The following is a 17,571-nucleotide window of genomic DNA, read 5'->3' on the forward strand; positions in this document are numbered from 1 at the left end:
ACGATCAGACGATCATCTCTACTGTCGAGGGCGTCCTGAGCCCGGTCGTCTTGCGTGTTCCCTCATGCATGCACTGGTCCCGGCACCTCCTAATAATTTGGTTAGAACGACCCAAATGGCAGCAATTCACTGATATGACCATCCATCTTCTTACATTCCAGTAATGTGCCACACTCTGTAAAATGGGCAAAATCTCTTTGATTGTGTTGTGGAACCGTCTAGTGGTCAACAATGGAAAAAAAAAGAGGTCCACTACATGCAAGTAACCAATAAGAGTCTTTTTATAGGCTAAGTGCAGAACCACTTTTAGGGCCTCAGGTGACAAGACTGTTATCTAATCACACCCCAACGCTAATCATTTTGCAGCAAAATGACAACTCCTTCTAGGTGCTGGATTTATTTTACATACACCTCCCTATATACACGTATGGTATCATATATTACTGCATTATGCTTGTACAAGGCAGAATCATACAAGGGAGGAGCACGAAGAGAAGGATGTGGTTTCCAAGGACTTTGGTCCTGATATGACTGAGCATTCACTTTCATAAGTATTTCCTATGTTCTCTACAGGAATAAGGATCTTTGAAGAAGTCACTCTATATAAAGTGATGACATGGTGTGTCCTGGTAAGGATATCATTGCTTCCTTTAATACTCTTTTTCTTCTATTGTACACTTCCTTTGATTATTCTGATCCCCCCCATGCACCACATGTCCCCCCTTTATTAATTTCTACATAATCCTGGTGCATGTTAATATTCTCCAGCGGTATTCTCTTATCTGCGGTATATTACCCCTCTCCTTATCTCTACTTCCTCAGTCTTAATATACAGGGTAAAGAGGTATGACTCATGCAGAAGTACACACATTTGGTTTCCCACGTGAATCCATGGATTATCCCATTAGTTTTCTAAGTTTATTAAAAGTTTGGTTTAGGACCAAATACACAAAACTTCTTAAAGGGGTTATTCCAAAATCTAAAGTTATTTACACGATAGGGGATAATTTTATGATCAATGGGGGTCTTACTGTTGAGATACCCACATTGGTCCTGTTTACCTTTCTTCTTGTCCCTGCGGATTCGCTTCTCCCACCTGCAGTGACATTAGACTGAATGGAGCGCTGGCCACCATTTTATTCATTTCAGTGGGGCTGATGGAAATTGCTGGGCAGCCACATGGAAAGTAAATGGAGCAGCACTGCACATACTCGACCACCACTCATTCAGTCTGCTTCTCACTCTCTAGGGATGCGGTGAGCTTACAGTAGGAAGGAAGTCACAGGACCCCAGTTCTCAGGATTGATGGGGGTCTTAGCGGTGATACTCTCACTGATTATAAAGTTATAACCTATCCTCATACATCTTCAATAACTGTCCCAACATCCATTTTTCTTGACTCTTTCATACCGTACTTGCATTGGTAGCCAGAGCTGGTGAACAAGAAAATGAGCCAGCAGCACTCAAATAACCCCAGTTGGACTAGCCAAGCTGAGGAGGGAGCAAATGTTGCGTTCAAAAAGGCACAAAAAAATGCAGAGCCACCAAATAGGCTTTGGATCTTCAGCCAGAGAATAACTGGTTATATAGAGAGAGGAGGCAGCAGCATATAGACGGTGCTTCACAGCATCATAAAAAAGCAAAGACTTTTATTGTTTCATCTTAAAAATGGCAAGACAACGTTTCGACCGTTCAAGGTCTTTTTCAAGCCTATAAATGCCAGACAATACAAAATAATACATAATTAAAACAAGAGTATAACACACAGCAGCAAACTGTACATGAACACATAATTGTCAGCAACATAATCAAAGCTGTGTTTAGAATGGAGTTAATACATACTGCATGAAAGGTGAAACTGGACATACAGTCCATGCTCCAGGTTGTCCATAATCAGCAATGACTGGTGTTTAAATAAGGGTTGCAATCAATTAATGCTGATTAGACACCCCCCCTAAGATCACCAATGCCCAATAGCGTCAGGAGGCCCGCAGTCACATGTTGTAAGACTTACCCTACCATTGGGACCTCCGCCACATTACATATGCAAAGTAAACTTTGCATATTACTTTGCATATGTAATGTGGCAGAAGTCCCAATGGTAGGGTGGGGCTGCATTCAGACGAACGTATATCGGCTCAGTTTTCACGCCGAGCCGATATACGTCGCCCTCATGTGCAGGGGGGAGGGAGGATGGAAGAGCCAGGAGCAGGAACTGAGCTCCCGCCCCCTCTCTGCCTCCTCTCCGCCCCTCTGCACTATTTGCAATGGAGAGAGGTGGGACGAGGGCAGAGCTAATTCGCGGAACTTAGCCCTGCCCCTGTCAATTGCAAATAGTGCAGAGGGGTGGAGAGGAGGCAGAGAGGGGGCGGGAGCTCAGTTCCTGCTCCTGGCTCTTCCATCCTCCCCCCCTGCAGATGAGGACGACGTATATCGGCTCGGCGTGAAAACCGAGCCGATATACGCTTGTGTGAATGCAGCCTCAGGGTGCATTCAGACGACCGTATATCGGCTGGGTTTTCATGCCCAGCCAATATACAGTGGGGGGGGAATGGAAGAGCCAGGAGCAGGAACTGAGCTCCCGCCCCCTCTCCACCCCTTGACACTATTTGCAATAGGAGGGGGCGGAACGGGGGCCGGACTAAGTGGGGCCCCTTAGCTCCGCCCCGTGCCGCTCCTCCCATTGCAAATAGTGCCAAAGGGTGGAGAGGGGGCGGGAGCTCAGTTCCTGCTCCTGGCTCTTCCAGTGTGTTATAATCTTGTTTTAATTATGTATTATTTTGTATTGTCTGGCATTTATAGGCTTGAAAAAGACCTTGAATGGTCGAAATGTTGTCTTGCCATTTTTAAGATGAAACAATAAAAGTCTTTGCTTTTTTATGATGCTGTGAGGCACCGTCTATAGGTAGCCACAGCTGGGTGGCATCTCAGCCAGAAGTGTTTTTTGTTACATGGGGAGACACCCTTACACGGACAGCCAATTGATTTCCATGGGATCTGTGTAATATTTATTGAGGTTATCCCTTCAAAACATTTATTATCTATCGACAAAATAAGTGATAAATGTATGGTCGCTGGGCACCCCACCAATCACTAGAATGACATTCCTGTTACCTTTTCATTGCGTGACCGCAACAAGGAGGAGTTTGACTGGAAGAGTGGGTAACATTTATGTACTTTCATGCCATTCAATGCCTATGGGGCCAAAAGAAAGCATATGAATCAATGAGTTCATTCACATGATGTATATTTTCACACAGCATGATCTACTGTATTTTGTTGCGTACTACGCACCCCGATAGGCCATTGAAGTAAATGGGCCGCGCAAGTACGTGGTGAATGCGCAGGAAACCTGTGTATTCACTGCATATTTGCGCACCATCTCAGTGGACCCATCTGCGTTCTTTTTTGCGTGCCCAAATATGCAGGCATAAGCGATTTTTCGATTGCGCAAATACGCAGTGTATTTGTGTGACCAAAATACGATTACATCCGTGTGAACAAGCCCTAATAGTGACCCCTATAGTGGTCGCAGTAGTAATAGTGACCCCTATAGTGGTCGGAGTAGTAATAGCGACCCCTATAGTGGTCACAGTAGTAATAGTGACCCCTATAGTGGTCGCAGTAGTAATAGTGGCTGCAATAAAAATAGTGACTCTGATAGTGGCCAAATTAGTAATAGCAACCCCCACAGTGGCCAAATTAGTAATAGGGACCCCCACTGTGGCCAAATTAGTAATAGTGACCCCCACAGTGGCCAAATTAGAAATAGCGACCCCACAGTGGCCAAATTAGTAATAGCGACGCCCACAGTGGCCCCAATAGTAATAGCGACCCCTATAGTGGTCGCAGTAGTAATAGCGCCCCCTATAGTGGTCACAGTAGTAATAGTGACCCCTATAGTGGTCGCAGTAGTAATAGTGGCTGCAATAAAAATAGTGACTCTGATAGTGGCCAAATTAGTAATAGCAACCCCCACAGTGGCCAAATTAGAAATAGCGACCCCACAGTGGCCAAATTAGTAATAGCGACGCCCACAGTGGCCCCAATAGTAATAGCGACCCCCACAGTGGCCCCAGTAGTAATAGCGACCCCCACAGTAATAATATTAACCCCCTCAGTAGTAATAACCCCACAGTAAAATTATCCCCTCCGCAATATTATCCCCCTCAGCAATATTAACCCCCCCATAGTAATATTAACCCCCCTCAGTAATAATATTATCCCCATCAGTAATATTAACCTCCCCACTTCATATTAACCCCCCCTTTCAGTAATAATAATTCCCCCCCCCCCCATATACTTACCTCCTTCTTGCTGTCAGGGCCACTCCGCCTCTGCTTGTGCTGATCCCTGGGTGCACGCTGACATCACGCATATTAACTTTTTCCACAACACTTCTGCACTATTCAGCAATTCCAGCAACCTGATTGTTTTTTGGGGGTTGGCTGATTCACCAAACAACCAATTAGATTCCTGGAACTGCTGAATAGCGCAGAAGTGTTGTGGAAAACGTTAATATGCGCCCAGCACGCTTCCTCCCTGAGTCCTCTCCTGAGGAACTGAAGAGCAGAGGACTCAGGGGAGGAGGATCCTGGCTGCACACTGACGTCAGAGTGTGCGCCGGGATCAGCGCTAACAGTGATTACCAGCGGGGAGCTGCAGCACCCCAGCTGATAATCGCTTCAGTGGTGAGCGGCCATCGGCACGCCGCGGGCCACATAACATGAGGCAGCGGGCCGGAATCGGCCCGCGGGCCTTGTGTTTGACACGTGCTTAGATGATGGGTGTTTTTCATGGGCTAATCCCTGAAAGGGGTTGTGCCAAGTTATAAAGTGATGTACACAGCATAGGAGGATAACTTTATAATCCGTGGGGGTCAGACAATAGGGACCCCTACCAATCTTGGGCACCTCCAGCTCCATGCATTTCAATAGGTGAGCTGGAAATTGCTTAGTATGACCGCTAGGGCCATCTCTGATTTTGTAATCGAAATGAATGGAGCCGCCATGCATTTGCGTGAACACTGCTTAATTTATACAGGGACCTTCAGAACCCCCATTCCTGAGATTGGTGGCAAACCTCTACACTTAACCACTTAAGGACCAAACACCGAAAATATACAGCACTTGGTCCTGGGCTTTAATCCCGGCCGATAGCAGAAGTACGGCACAAGATTAAAGCCTCTCCTCCTGCAATTAAGCAGGAGCAGGTCGGGTCCTCAGCTGTCAGACACAGCTGAGGACCCAGAGGAGAATGGAGAAGCAGTTTTTACCAGTTCTGTCTTCTCTATTCCTGGTTACATAGCACTCAATGAGCGTTATGTACACTATATGGATAAAAGTATTTGGACACTGCAGAAAATCAGGAAATACTGAGTTTGCTGAACGGTATACTGGGAAGAGCATGGGTAAAATAAAAAGCTACTCATTTTGTAATAACTATTCATTCATCTGATCAAGCACTTGTGGGACGAACTAGAGCGATGGGTACGACACCGCCACCCACGCCCATCTTCACAACAATCTCTTCTCATAGCCTTGCACATTGAATGGAGAGCTAATCTTGCTCAGACTTACAGAGAACTTGTGGAAAGTATGCATCAACATGTAACCGCTGTAATACAAGCAAAAGGAGGACCTACACGTTACTAAATAATAAAGCACTTTTTCTGAAAACCGTGCAGTGTCCAAATACTTTTGTCCACATAGTGTACTAAAGAATGAAAGTGGAAGTATTACTTCCATTATGCAACCTGCCAATCACATGACCGCTGCGTGCCCCCTGTTACAGCAGAGCTGCAGGGTCCTTTCAGACCCTGATCAGCTTTGTTAGTGAATATTGTTACTACAGGGGGATGTTTTTTCCTGTAGCTGGGGCTCCTATGGATGCCCCAACTACAGTGGAAAAATCTGAAGTAAAAAAAAAAAAGAATGAATGACCCCCAGAGGTCTTTTATGATGTCATGGGGAACCTAGATGGTAAACAAAATTATTGTAAAAATAAGAATAAAATAAAAATATATACATAAAACAAAGAAAATGACCAACTACCAACCAAAACTGTAACTCTATGCGCCCTGTAATCCATAACTATACATATTATATATCAAAACAACTGAAACAAAATAGGGAACCCATTCCCATACTTTATTTTAACATAAATATACTAATTTTAAAAATAAACAATGATAAATTTTAAAGATATATTTTTTTTAGCTATTTATCCCCAATAAAACTAAAAAACAGAAAAAAGTCAGCGAAAAAAAGATATAATAGATATAATAGCCCCACAGAAAAAAAAACACAGTAAAAATAGACGAAAAGAAAATAGGGCACTAAAACCACCACATGGGTATAATCCCTAAAAAGTGTCTAGTGTATTCAGGACCAAAGCACCCTGGTCATTAAGGAGTTACTAGTGATCATTAGGACATTATAGTGCCAGTGTTTCTGGTGGCACATCACACACACAGTAGCTTGATTACCACACAAGACAAACACAGCTTGGCTCGTCCCACAGTAGTGACATCACCACAGGCCCTTCAGCCCACCGGATCTCTGTGGTGGTGGTAGGTCAGTATGTTCTGTCAGGACTGCTGAGTTGTGTCTGACATAATAGTGGTTTAGTTGTATTCTCATGTTATTATTTTTGTTCTCCCCTTTTCAAGAGCCCTAACTGTGTTGTTCTTCTGTCGATCAGACTCTGTGTTTTATATATGTAGTAGAACCTGCAATGACATCACCAGGGGTGGAGCATAAGAATCACACACACACATACATACATACATACATACTCACAGACAAGTGGTCGTTAGTAGTTTGAAAGGGGTTGTATCTTATGTCCTAATACAACACACAGAGGGAGTCTCTAGTTAGGAGCCCCCTCAATGAGTCAGTGTGAGAAGCCGTTACATAGAGGCAGCTCCCATTGTAACTGACAATACACTAAATGGCCAGGCATGTATTTTGACTTTTAGGCCTCATGTACACTGCTATATTACAGATCTGTATTGTGTTCTGTTTCCCTGGCAATGGCATGTCTATGGACCCCAAGTTATACTTTTCTTCCTCTCTTCCTTAAGGTTTTCAGACAAAGGATGACGTCTACTGCTACTCTCTGGCGAAGGCTTTGTATTATGTTGTGTCTCCAGTGACAGTTGGGTTTTATGCACCATGGGGTAGACGCAAAGATGTCCTCCTCAATAGGATTGAATGTGAGTATACAACTTTCTTGGCCAATTCAGTGTCCTTGGTGGGCTCTAATAACTAGGAAAAACCCTGTCAGCACTTATAAAAATGACACACAGAAGCCTACGCCACATAGCACCTTAGCACGTAGGTGCACATGTGGCGAAAATGCTGTATATTTTCTACTGTAGATTTGTGTGCAGAAAATATAGAGTGTATTATAGTACAGACCAAGTGGATGACATTTCTAGAAAACTCATCAACACACTGAAGAGAAAATCTGTTACGTAAACGGACCGATAGATTTGCATTTCGGCTGCACAAATAAAGGTGCGCCACAGTTGAGGTCTGCATATTTGAATACATTTGTCAAAAAATTTCTCTGCTCATTGCTGATAAACATTTGCATAAGATCTTTGTCCAGCTGACCTCCCTAAGAGCTCCTGATAGTGCATTGCGTTACTCGTGGCAATAATCTGGCTGCGAGTAATGCAGTGCATGCTTTCCATAGCATTGCTACAGAAAGCGCAGCCCCCTGTCCACGAGCGGAGAGCCTATCTGTCAAATACGCTCCCCGCAGCGAACCGTCAGTTCTCTCCCCTGCTCCCCCGCGGCGGAATATCACTAGCAATATTCTGGCTTGCCCGTGGACAGGGGGCCTAAAGCTGCTGTCCATTAGAACAGTGGTCCCCAACCTTTTTGGCACCAGGGACCGGCTTCAAGCAAGATCATTTTTACAAGGCCCGACAGGGTTGGGTGGGACATGGGCGGGGCTTTGGTTATATGGGGCAGGGTTATGAAGGGGGTTGGAGTTTAGTGCATACTTATTTAATTATGACATTTAGAATGTCCTGGCAGTACACACATAGGGCAGTATAATATCTCCCCCCCCCCATCTGGCAGCACACACATAGGGCAGTATATAATCTATTTCCCCGCCTAGCACACACATAGGGCAGCATATAATTTATCTCCCCCCCCAGCACACACATAGGGCTGCATATAATTTATCTCCCCCCCAGCACACACATAGGGCTGCATATAATTTATCTCCCCCCCCAGCACACACATAGGGCAGCATATAATTTATCCCCCCCCAGCACACACACAGGGCAGCATATAATTTATCCCCCCCCAAGCACACACATAGGGCAGCATATAATTTATCTCCCCCCCCAGCACACACATAGGGCAGCATATAATTTATCTCCCCCCCCCCAGCACACACATAGGGCAGCATATAATTTATCTCCCCCCCAGCACACACATAGGGCAGCATATAATGTATCCCCCCCCAAGCACACACATAGGGCAGCATATAATTTATCTCCCCCCCAGTAATAAGCAGCCCCCCCAGTAATAAGCAGCCTCCCCCCAGTAATAACCAGCCCCCCAGTAATAACCAGCCCCCCCAGTAATAAGCAGCCCCCCCTGTAATAAGCAGCCCCCCCTAGTAATAAGCAGCCCCCCCAGTAATAAGCAGCCCCCCGTAATAGGCAGTCCCCACCGCAGTAATAACCAGCCCCCCCCCAGTAATTAGCAGCCCCCCCAGTAGTAAGCAGCCCCCCCACAAGTAAAAAATAGGAACACCCCCAGTAATAAGCAGCCCCACCCCCAGTAATAAGCAGCCCCTCCCCCAGTAATAGGCAGCCCCCCACAGTAATAGGCAGCCCCCCCCTCAGTAATAACCACCCCCCCAGTAGTAAGCAGCCCCCCCAGTAATAAGCAGCCCCCTCAGCAATAAGCAGCACCTCCCCAGTAATAAGCACCCCCCCAGTAATAAGCAGCCCCCACCCCTCAGTAATTAGCAGCCCCCCCCAGAAATAAACAGCCCCCCTAGTAATAAACACCCCCCCAACCCATATACTTACCTCCTCCCTGCTGTCAGCGTCGCTCTCTCTCTGCTTGCCCTGATGTCAGTGTGCAGCCTGGCACGCTTCCTCCCCGAGTCCTCTCCTGCGGAACTAATGAGGAGGAGGAGGATCCTGGCTGCACACTGATGTCAGTGTGCGCCGGGATCAGCGCGATTACCAGCGGGGAGCTGCGGCGCCCCCGCTGGTAATAGCTTCAGTGGTGAGCGGCGTTGGCACGCCGCAGGCCACATAATATGAGGCAGCGGGCCTTGTGTTTAGAACAAAAATTCCCGGCGGCACCGCAGACCGGCGCTAAACACCTAATGGCCCAGCCCCGGTCCGCGGACCGGTGGTTGGGTACCCCTGCACTAGAAGATGTCTAAATGAACTCTTTTATAATATATTGTGGATTTGTATTAATGAACTTTTAAAGCAGATAAGACCACTTGTAATCTAGTCACAGTCTGGTGGTGATGACTACAGATACATTATCGGCATACATAATTGTACTTCAAATGCCATAGTATCTTTACAGGAAAATCTAAACATTAAAGTGACTTTAAGGTTCACAGTAAAAACTTCACTACACATGCAGAATGTATAGTTAAAAAGAAAAAAGTTTGGTACGGTGTTAGCCAGTAGAGCAAAACGTGATTGTTCTCAATAAGAGAAGCCAAGTAATCTTGTAGATACATATGATACCTTTAATGGCTAACCAAAAAAATAGCCACGGCCACAACATAGAACATATGCAAGTTACTATAATAAAATCTCTACGTCATAGAAGAATTTGGGGGTACAAGTTTATAACCATTTTTGACACTTTCAACACAGGCTTAAATTCCTCAAGAGGGTTCATGCGTGACTGGTGATTATGAGAAATCTACAGCACAGATAACACACAGGCCTGGTGACCCCCTAACACCAATTTAAGGACCATAAAACTTTCACATCCTTTATCAGTGGACTAATTAAGTATTTACTCCTCTGCTCATCCTGTTCTGGTGTTGTTTTAAGCGCAAATTAATCACACCATGTCTGTGCCTATATATATATAATATATATGTCTTCGGATGTATTTCTTTCAGCCTGAGGAAGGACCCTAAGTAGATTTGAAAGCTTGCTATAAAATCCTGTTTTATGTTAGCCATTAAAAGGTATCATATCTGCAAGATTACTTGGTTTTTCTTGCTCAGAACAATCACAGAATGTATAGTTAACATACCCAATACCCTCCTTTTCAATGACGCTACCATGATTTCTCTCATGCCCTCTTCATGTATGTAAAACGCCCACCATATTCTCAGACTCTATGTGCAGTGTGGTTCTGTAGTCTGTGACACTACCCCTTGCTCTCGGATGTACCTCTATTTCCTCTTGCATGTTGTTTGCCCCAAGACCAGTACACTATGTTGAGGGTACTTTGAAATTCTGGCTGCTTTCTTCCAAAAATAGCAATATACTTGTCCATATTTTGTATTTAGTATTGCAGCTCAGCAGTATTGAAGTGAATGGGGCTGAGCTGTAATAACAGACAGAGTCAGTGGACCGTATGATAGGGTTTTTGGAAGAAAGCTGCCATATTTTTTTTTAACTGAACAATCCCTTTAAACTGAAGACAACCCTTTTTTAAATAGGAGCTGACATCTGGCCATACACATCCCTTGCAGTGGCTGCTGCTGGGAAAAGGTATTATTCCTTGAGTTTTCTTGAGGGGATGCCATTGTTTATGAGCACTTCTGCCTCTAGAGACAGTCCTGTAAAAATGGGTCATCAACGGGTCAGTCACTTAGGCTGATGTCAGCACAGTTGCAATATGGTGTAAGGAGTAGTCTGAGGCTGTTCTATTGCCTATAATTAGATGTTGGCAAAGTTCAAGGCTGGCAACACAGGTGAGATATGTGTCTGCCAATATCTACATGTTTGGACGATAACCTTAATGTGTATAGTGAACTCCCAATTTACCACTGATGGTAGATATCAGAGGAAATAATAACTGGGCAGTTGGATTTCATCTGCTCGATCCTTTTTGTTCTTAGGGAGATAAGGCCTTGCCAGAGGCTTTTCTTCCCTCTCTATATTTAGAACATATGCACACTTTGTTGAGGCGAGTACGCATGTGGGTGGGGGTGCTGGGCAAGATAGTTATTGGCCAAATACTCATTTAGGTGATAGCTATCTAATGTACACGGCTACTCAAGTGAATGTACAGCAGGCTCGGACTGGCTCACAGGGGAACAGGTGAATACCTCAGTCGACCCTGAGTCAGGATTGAGCCCCCAGCCCCACAGCCTCTGCACAAGTGGTGCATAACGCAAGTATCCTCGTGCAGTATATACAGATAGGCAGCATCTCAGCTGCCATATAATATACTGTCTGGTTTATCAATTTATACTAGTAATTAGAAAATTATAGTATCAGTGCTTCTGGTGGCGCAATGCGCCACTGACTGATATAATGTAGTCAAAGGGATTGGAGTTGTAAGCACGCGGCTGCTGGTTTAGGACCTGTGATGACGGCTCTGCTCCTCCGTGTCACAGACGTACAGATCTGCTCCTCCGTCTGGCGTGCACACGGCTCTGCGGCTCCATCTGTCATGTGCACGACTCTGCTGCTCCATCTGTCGCACGCACGGCTCTGTGGCTCTGTCTGTTGGGTGCATGGTTCTGCTGCTCCGTCTGTCCAGTGCACGGCTCCAACTCACACATGCACGATTCTGCTTCTCAGTCTGTTGCACACATGGCTCTGCTCCTCCCTCTGTTGCATGCACAGCTCTGCAAAGTGAAGGACCTGTTATGACGTCATTGTCATGTGATCATCAGGGGTGGACATCAGAGCACAGGTGGCTGAGACAAACACACAACACTGCTCAGGCAAAGAGGGAGGGATCACCAGCTCAGCTAAATAGGCAGGTAATAGCCATCTACCCTACAGCTGGGCTGAGAGCACTGAGGAAGGTTAAGAGGACAGCAGACATGGGTAGCCGGACTATCATATGCAGAACACAACAGCCAAGAATTTGCAAATGGGGATCTGGTAATATTTACATGTAATTGTATAGTGGGCCCCTAGAATGAATATTACTGGTGGGCCCTAGATAAGGCAGTCCGTCATTGGGTGTTGTCACTTAAAACTAAGAACAAATAACAAATGTCACAAAGTGATTGATATACAGAACTTAATTTTACACTGTCATTGCAGCATACCTCTGTCTTGAAGCAAGAAAGAAGGAGCAAGAAGAAATAGAGAGGACTGGACAGCGGACAAGAAAAACAACAGGAAAAGATCTTATCAAACTTATCTTTCTTATGATATTTCACCATCCAGTGATCACGGAAAAGCACAAACAGCGAGAGAATATACGTTATTGTTTCATCCGCTTTAGTGCATGGGAATATGCTGGCAGTGACCAACTTTGGGCTGGAATGGTTACCACACTCTGTGATGGTATTGAAAGCTTTTTTGGACTGGCACCTATTAGTGTCTATAGAGCAGTAGCCAGAAAAACTAAAATAATAGATGCTCCACTCAAGCAGGAATGGGTTACTAAGAAATTCCTATGTATCCCACTTTGGGTTGCTACTTTGCTGATGATCACCATTGGAATTACTGTGGGTGCCTTGATCATGATATTTGGCTTTCCCTTTGGCAATTTCTCAGGAGATTTGTTGGGTGCCGCTGAAGGTGTTGGGGCAACTGTAGTTGGCATATCTGCAGCAGGAGCAATCAGAATAGCTATTGTGGTGATCAGAAATGCCGTTGTTACTCAGAAAGGTAAGGTGGAACAGCAAATGAATCGATCAGATATGAGCTCCCAATTGGGTTTTATGAGTAATGTCAAGGCCGAGGTTAAAATAATCACCCGTTACCTCCAAGTTATGGAAGTATTTCAAAGGCAAAAAATTAGAGTTATCCTTGAGATCACCAACTTGGACCAATGCATGCCAGACAAAGTGGTCGGGGTTCTAAATGCCATGAATATTCTCCTCTCTGACCCAAATGCCCCATTTATTTCCATTTTGGCTGTAGATCCACATATCATTGTAGATTGTGTTGAAAGCTCTCTGCTATTAAAAGGTATGGCCGACAATGGCTATGAGTTTTTAAACCGTATAATAACATTACCTTTTAGCATCCCGAGAATGAACTGCGAAACTAAATTATGCATACTTAGAAATATTATCGAAGGCAAAGGTGAGCTGATTAGAGAGGATGATGAAGATACAGCAGTAGATATTGACATTCTAAGTGAGAAAGACCAGCTATTACGCCAACGAATTACCCCTAACCTTGACGTTAATATCAATGATATGCCATTGGCAGTAAGAAGCTCAAATGAATTAATGGAGAGCGAGAGCGGTTTCCTAGATAAAGGACCAAAGACGAAAACCTTAATAGATGAAGCCTTCAGATATCTTTTTGATGAGAACATGAAGGATTATATCACCGATAACGTTGTTCACATTAGAAGGATGGTAAATACTATCACTATAACCATCAGACTGATGATCAGGGAAGTACCAAAAAGCCAAATAAATCCTTCCAAAGTTGCAGAATGGGTGATTCTGGCTACCCAGTGGCCATGTCGCCTCAGCTGGATCATGCAGTGTGTTGAAGATGAGCAACAAAAGATGTGTCCCAATGAACAAGAAACAAATGGGGAATATTCTAAAACTTTTCTTTGGGATGTTTTTGAGAAGTCTTTGGAGGAGTTGGATGCCTTAAAGATAAGCCTAAAACATCTACTAGAGTTGGACGGAGATCCAGAGCTCTTCCACCAGTTATTATGTGAGAGCTTTACGGTGGAGGATGCCAACTTTTTTCTGCCGTTTACTGTTAATTTAGATGCTTCTATTAAGAGACATATGGAACTTCTAAGAGGCAGTAATAACATGTTTGAATCGAAGAAGAGCAATCGACTGTCCACGCTGAATTTGTTGAACCTGAGTGTGGACGAAGTGTGCAAAGAAGTAAGTTTACTTATCTACTATGATATGCTGATGCTGATTCTCTAACATTACAACAACAGATATGTCAAAGAATGATGTAGCAAATAAATAGTAAAGGATATGAAAATCATTCATATGCGCGTGTGTGTCATGCCCCTACATTACTACATTGTGTACTCACGCAGCGCTTACAAACCCTTGCACCATAATGGAACCCTTCAAAATATTTTCTGAGTACTCCTACTCTCATGTCTATCTCAAAAAACTTTTGCCAAGTGTCATTAAAAGATTTTTTGAAAGAAGCTCAGAGTGCTGACAAAATAAAAAAAAGGTCAACTCATCTGATCTCATCACTCTGATTCTGATCGTGTGACGACAGTGGGACATGTGACCACTACAGCTAATCACTCGCTGAAGTGATTGGCTGCAGCAGTTATAAGTTTCTTTGTTGGCGACACCATTGCTACAGCAGGAGATAAAGAGCAGCAATTAGGCTGCTTGCTCACAAATTTGCATTGCAGAATCTGCGGTCGGCATCTGCACTGCAGATCCGCAGCAAATACTGTTCGTTACATGCTATGTAAAAACGCTTCTTCCTGCACACTCGCGGAAACCAATTGTGGTTTTTGCGAGTGGAGGAAAAATCACAGCATGTTCTCTTTTAGTGCGGATTCCGCAAGGACTGCTTCCGACCAGCGGCTTTTCCGCAATTGACATTGCAGAAAGTTTGCGGATTCCATGTCATCGCCTAGCGATGACGCGGAAAAAGCATATATTTAAAAAACTGTACTGCGCATGTCCGATGGCAAGCTGTCCGGACCATCCACAATAGAGAGAAATACAGGTACGCACGGAAGCTGTCCGGTCACAGGATCAGATTCTGCTGCAGGCTCCCACATGCGGAATCCGACCCGTTTGTGTGCAGACGGCCTTATTCAGGCACAGAATAGGAGACTGCGTCAAGATAGGACTGACTTCAGCCTGTATAAGGGTTATGTCTGTTGTAAAAATGACAGCTCTTGCTGCTGTAGTATTATAGCAGAACACTGACTAAGTTCAGAGGAACATCAGTCTGGTGTAAGGCTCTATTCACATCATTTCTTGCATATTATCAGTCAAAAGTTTTAGAACACCTTAATGTTTCCAGTTATTTTTGACATTAAGACAGTTCAAGTCCAGCAAGTAATGCAAAATGGTTCAAATGTTTAAAAGTAAGTTAAAAACATATAATATTATAAAATGTTAACCTAAAATGATGTTAACAAAAGTGCTTTTTTCAGGGAACACCTTAAGGGCAGCAGCTCTGCAGCACAGAAAGCTAATTTTGGTTTGAAATTGGATGCAAACTATTCCTACAGGTGTCTCAACTTTTGTAGATTACTTTCAAACCCTTTGATTCTATATAACCAGTGTTGGAACAGACTACATTACAACATCCTCTAGGGTAGGATTTTGACAATTCTGCTCTTCAGGACACAACACATTGCTATCATAGTGGTGAGAAAAAGGCAAATAACCAAAGAAGACAGACATACAAATATAACCCTTAGAAGTGTAGGTTTGCCCTACACTGAAATTGTCAAGAAAGCCAAGATGGCAGTCAGTACAGTTATCTCTACCATCAAAAGACATTTGGAAACTGGAGGAAATGGATAGGAAGAGGTCTGGCAAACCAAAGATCGCTACAAAATCAGATGACAAGTTTTTGAGAGTCAACAGTTTGCGTGATCAGTGCCTCACAGTAAAAAATCTTCAAGCACAACTTAAAGAGGTTTTGTCATTTGAAAAAAAAAGAAATCAATACTTATTCCCTCCCAGGCAGTCTTCTTACCGCATTTTTTCCAGTCCGTCGGGTCACCGCAAGACAGCCGGATCCTCTTCTTTTTGTCATGGAGCGTCCTTTCTCGGTATTCTTCTTTCTGTAGGTCAGTGTACGTTATGTCACTAGTGACGTAACATTCACTGCCTAGTAAGGTAAGCCGATCTATTGCCGAGACTGCGAATGCACACTGTCTCACCGCGAGTGTTCATATACTATTGCAGAGAGACAAGCGCGTATGCGCAGTCTCGGCAATAGTTCGGCACTCCCTGTTAGCGTACATTGCCCTGCAGGAAGGAGACTGCCGGCAATGTACACTTAGTCACCGAAGGAAGAATCGGCCGGCTGGAGGTGAGGTGACCCGGGGGACTGCAGGAGACAGGAGAAGATTGTGGAGAGAAGATACGGTAAGAAGACTGCTTGGGGAGGAATAGTTAAGTATAGTTTTTTTTCTAATAACAGAGCTCCTTTAATGCAGCAAAAAATACACAAGTTTCTATTTCAACTGTAAAGAAAAGACTTCTATCTACAGGGTTGATGAGTAGAGTATCAGTAAGAAAGACACTGTTAAGATTGCAAAAACAGACTTGCCTGAGCCAAGCAACACCTCCAGTGGACTTCTGAAAACTGGAAGAAGGTCTTATAGACTAATGAATCAAAATTTTAAATCTTTGGTACATCACATAGGGTTTTTGTACAATGTACAGTATGTGACCACTGTCAAACAGGGAAGATGGAACAATACCTCTGCAGCACCATCTATTGGAAGACAGAATTCCTTCAAGTCAATGCCAGACTCTTTCAAGTTTATTCTTTTTTTTAGCCTCATGTCCGCGGGAAAGGAGAGACCCGCTGCGGGGTTCTGCATGGAGAATCCGCGGCAGGCCTGATTTTCCCCGTGGACATGAGGCCTAAAGGTAGTTTCTCCAATTGTATTTTATCTCTCTATACTTTTCCATATTTATTATCCACTATAACATTGTTGAAGAACATTTCAAACCAAAGAGCTAGATTATTGCCATCTACAATTCTGATACCCCACATTGTCGCTTGTGTTGTATTTTCCATGCCAAATCTGAAATGATATATCATCCACATAACCATTATGATCCATCATTTATGAGCACTAGTAGTCCAGTGTAATGCTTCTCTGTGCTTCAAGTCTATATTTTCTTCTTTTTAGATGAATAAACTTGGTTTTCGGGAAGAGCGCCTCCAACTGTATACGCAGAAGATTAAGGACCACAACCTAAATGGTAGAGCGCTTGTCTACAGCAATAATAATGAGATAAGAGAAGTGTTGGGTATGGGCCTCGGAGACTGGACACTTTTCAGTGTGTACTTCTTAGGGGTTCTTCCTCCATCTCCAACTGCCTCTGCGACTGCTCCAGTTATTGGCAAGCAAGAAGCTCCAAAAGTCAATGCTGGATCCAGAGAGAATGTCCTAAAACCAAGTAGATTGTCTCTATACATATCAGAAGATAATAGCTCCTAAAGTTAAGTGGAAAGGACTCTCCAAACATTTCATCCCTTCATAGAATTCCCACTCTTCGGTCATCTAAGCTCAGACTAGGAGAACCGAGGGGCGCAATATTACAGCCTTTGAACATCCTTAGAACAGCAGTATTATAGTTCCTGTTATGTAGGCCGGCTTCACACGGATGTCTTTGCACGCGCAATACGCAGAGACTAGAACCGATTGATTTAAATGGGCTTGGTCACATGCACGCATTTTGGCCGCACAAAAAAAAATAAAAAAT

General features: G+C 44.1%; 1 protein-coding gene across 1 annotated transcript; it reads left to right on the plus strand.

The window, feature by feature from the left end:
- Positions 1 to 616: 616 nt before the first annotated feature.
- Positions 617 to 17,484, plus strand: LOC136579761 (NTPase KAP family P-loop domain-containing protein 1-like). Its single transcript, XM_066579825.1, has 4 exons — positions 617 to 629; positions 7,085 to 7,216; positions 12,245 to 14,013; positions 16,995 to 17,484. The coding sequence occupies exons 1-4, from the start codon at positions 617 to 619 to the stop codon at positions 17,304 to 17,306; spliced, it is 2,226 nt and encodes a 741-aa protein (XP_066435922.1). The 3' UTR covers positions 17,307 to 17,484.
- The last annotated feature ends 87 nt before the right edge of the window (positions 17,485 to 17,571 follow it).

Source organism: Eleutherodactylus coqui, chromosome 10 (assembly GCF_035609145.1).
Source record: "Eleutherodactylus coqui strain aEleCoq1 chromosome 10, aEleCoq1.hap1, whole genome shotgun sequence".
Lineage (NCBI taxonomy): Eukaryota > Metazoa > Chordata > Amphibia > Anura > Eleutherodactylidae > Eleutherodactylus > Eleutherodactylus coqui.

What these genes read in the sequence shown, in the direction of transcription:
- LOC136579761 (XM_066579825.1), top strand. An exon ending in CCTCCTCAATAGGATTGAAT is followed by an intron (nt 7,217 to 12,244) that starts GTGAGTATACAA and finishes CTGTCATTGCAG; the next exon opens with CATACCTCTGTCTTGAAGCA. An exon ending in TGGACGAAGTGTGCAAAGAA is followed by an intron (nt 14,014 to 16,994) that starts GTAAGTTTACTT and finishes TCTTCTTTTTAG; the next exon opens with ATGAATAAACTTGGTTTTCG.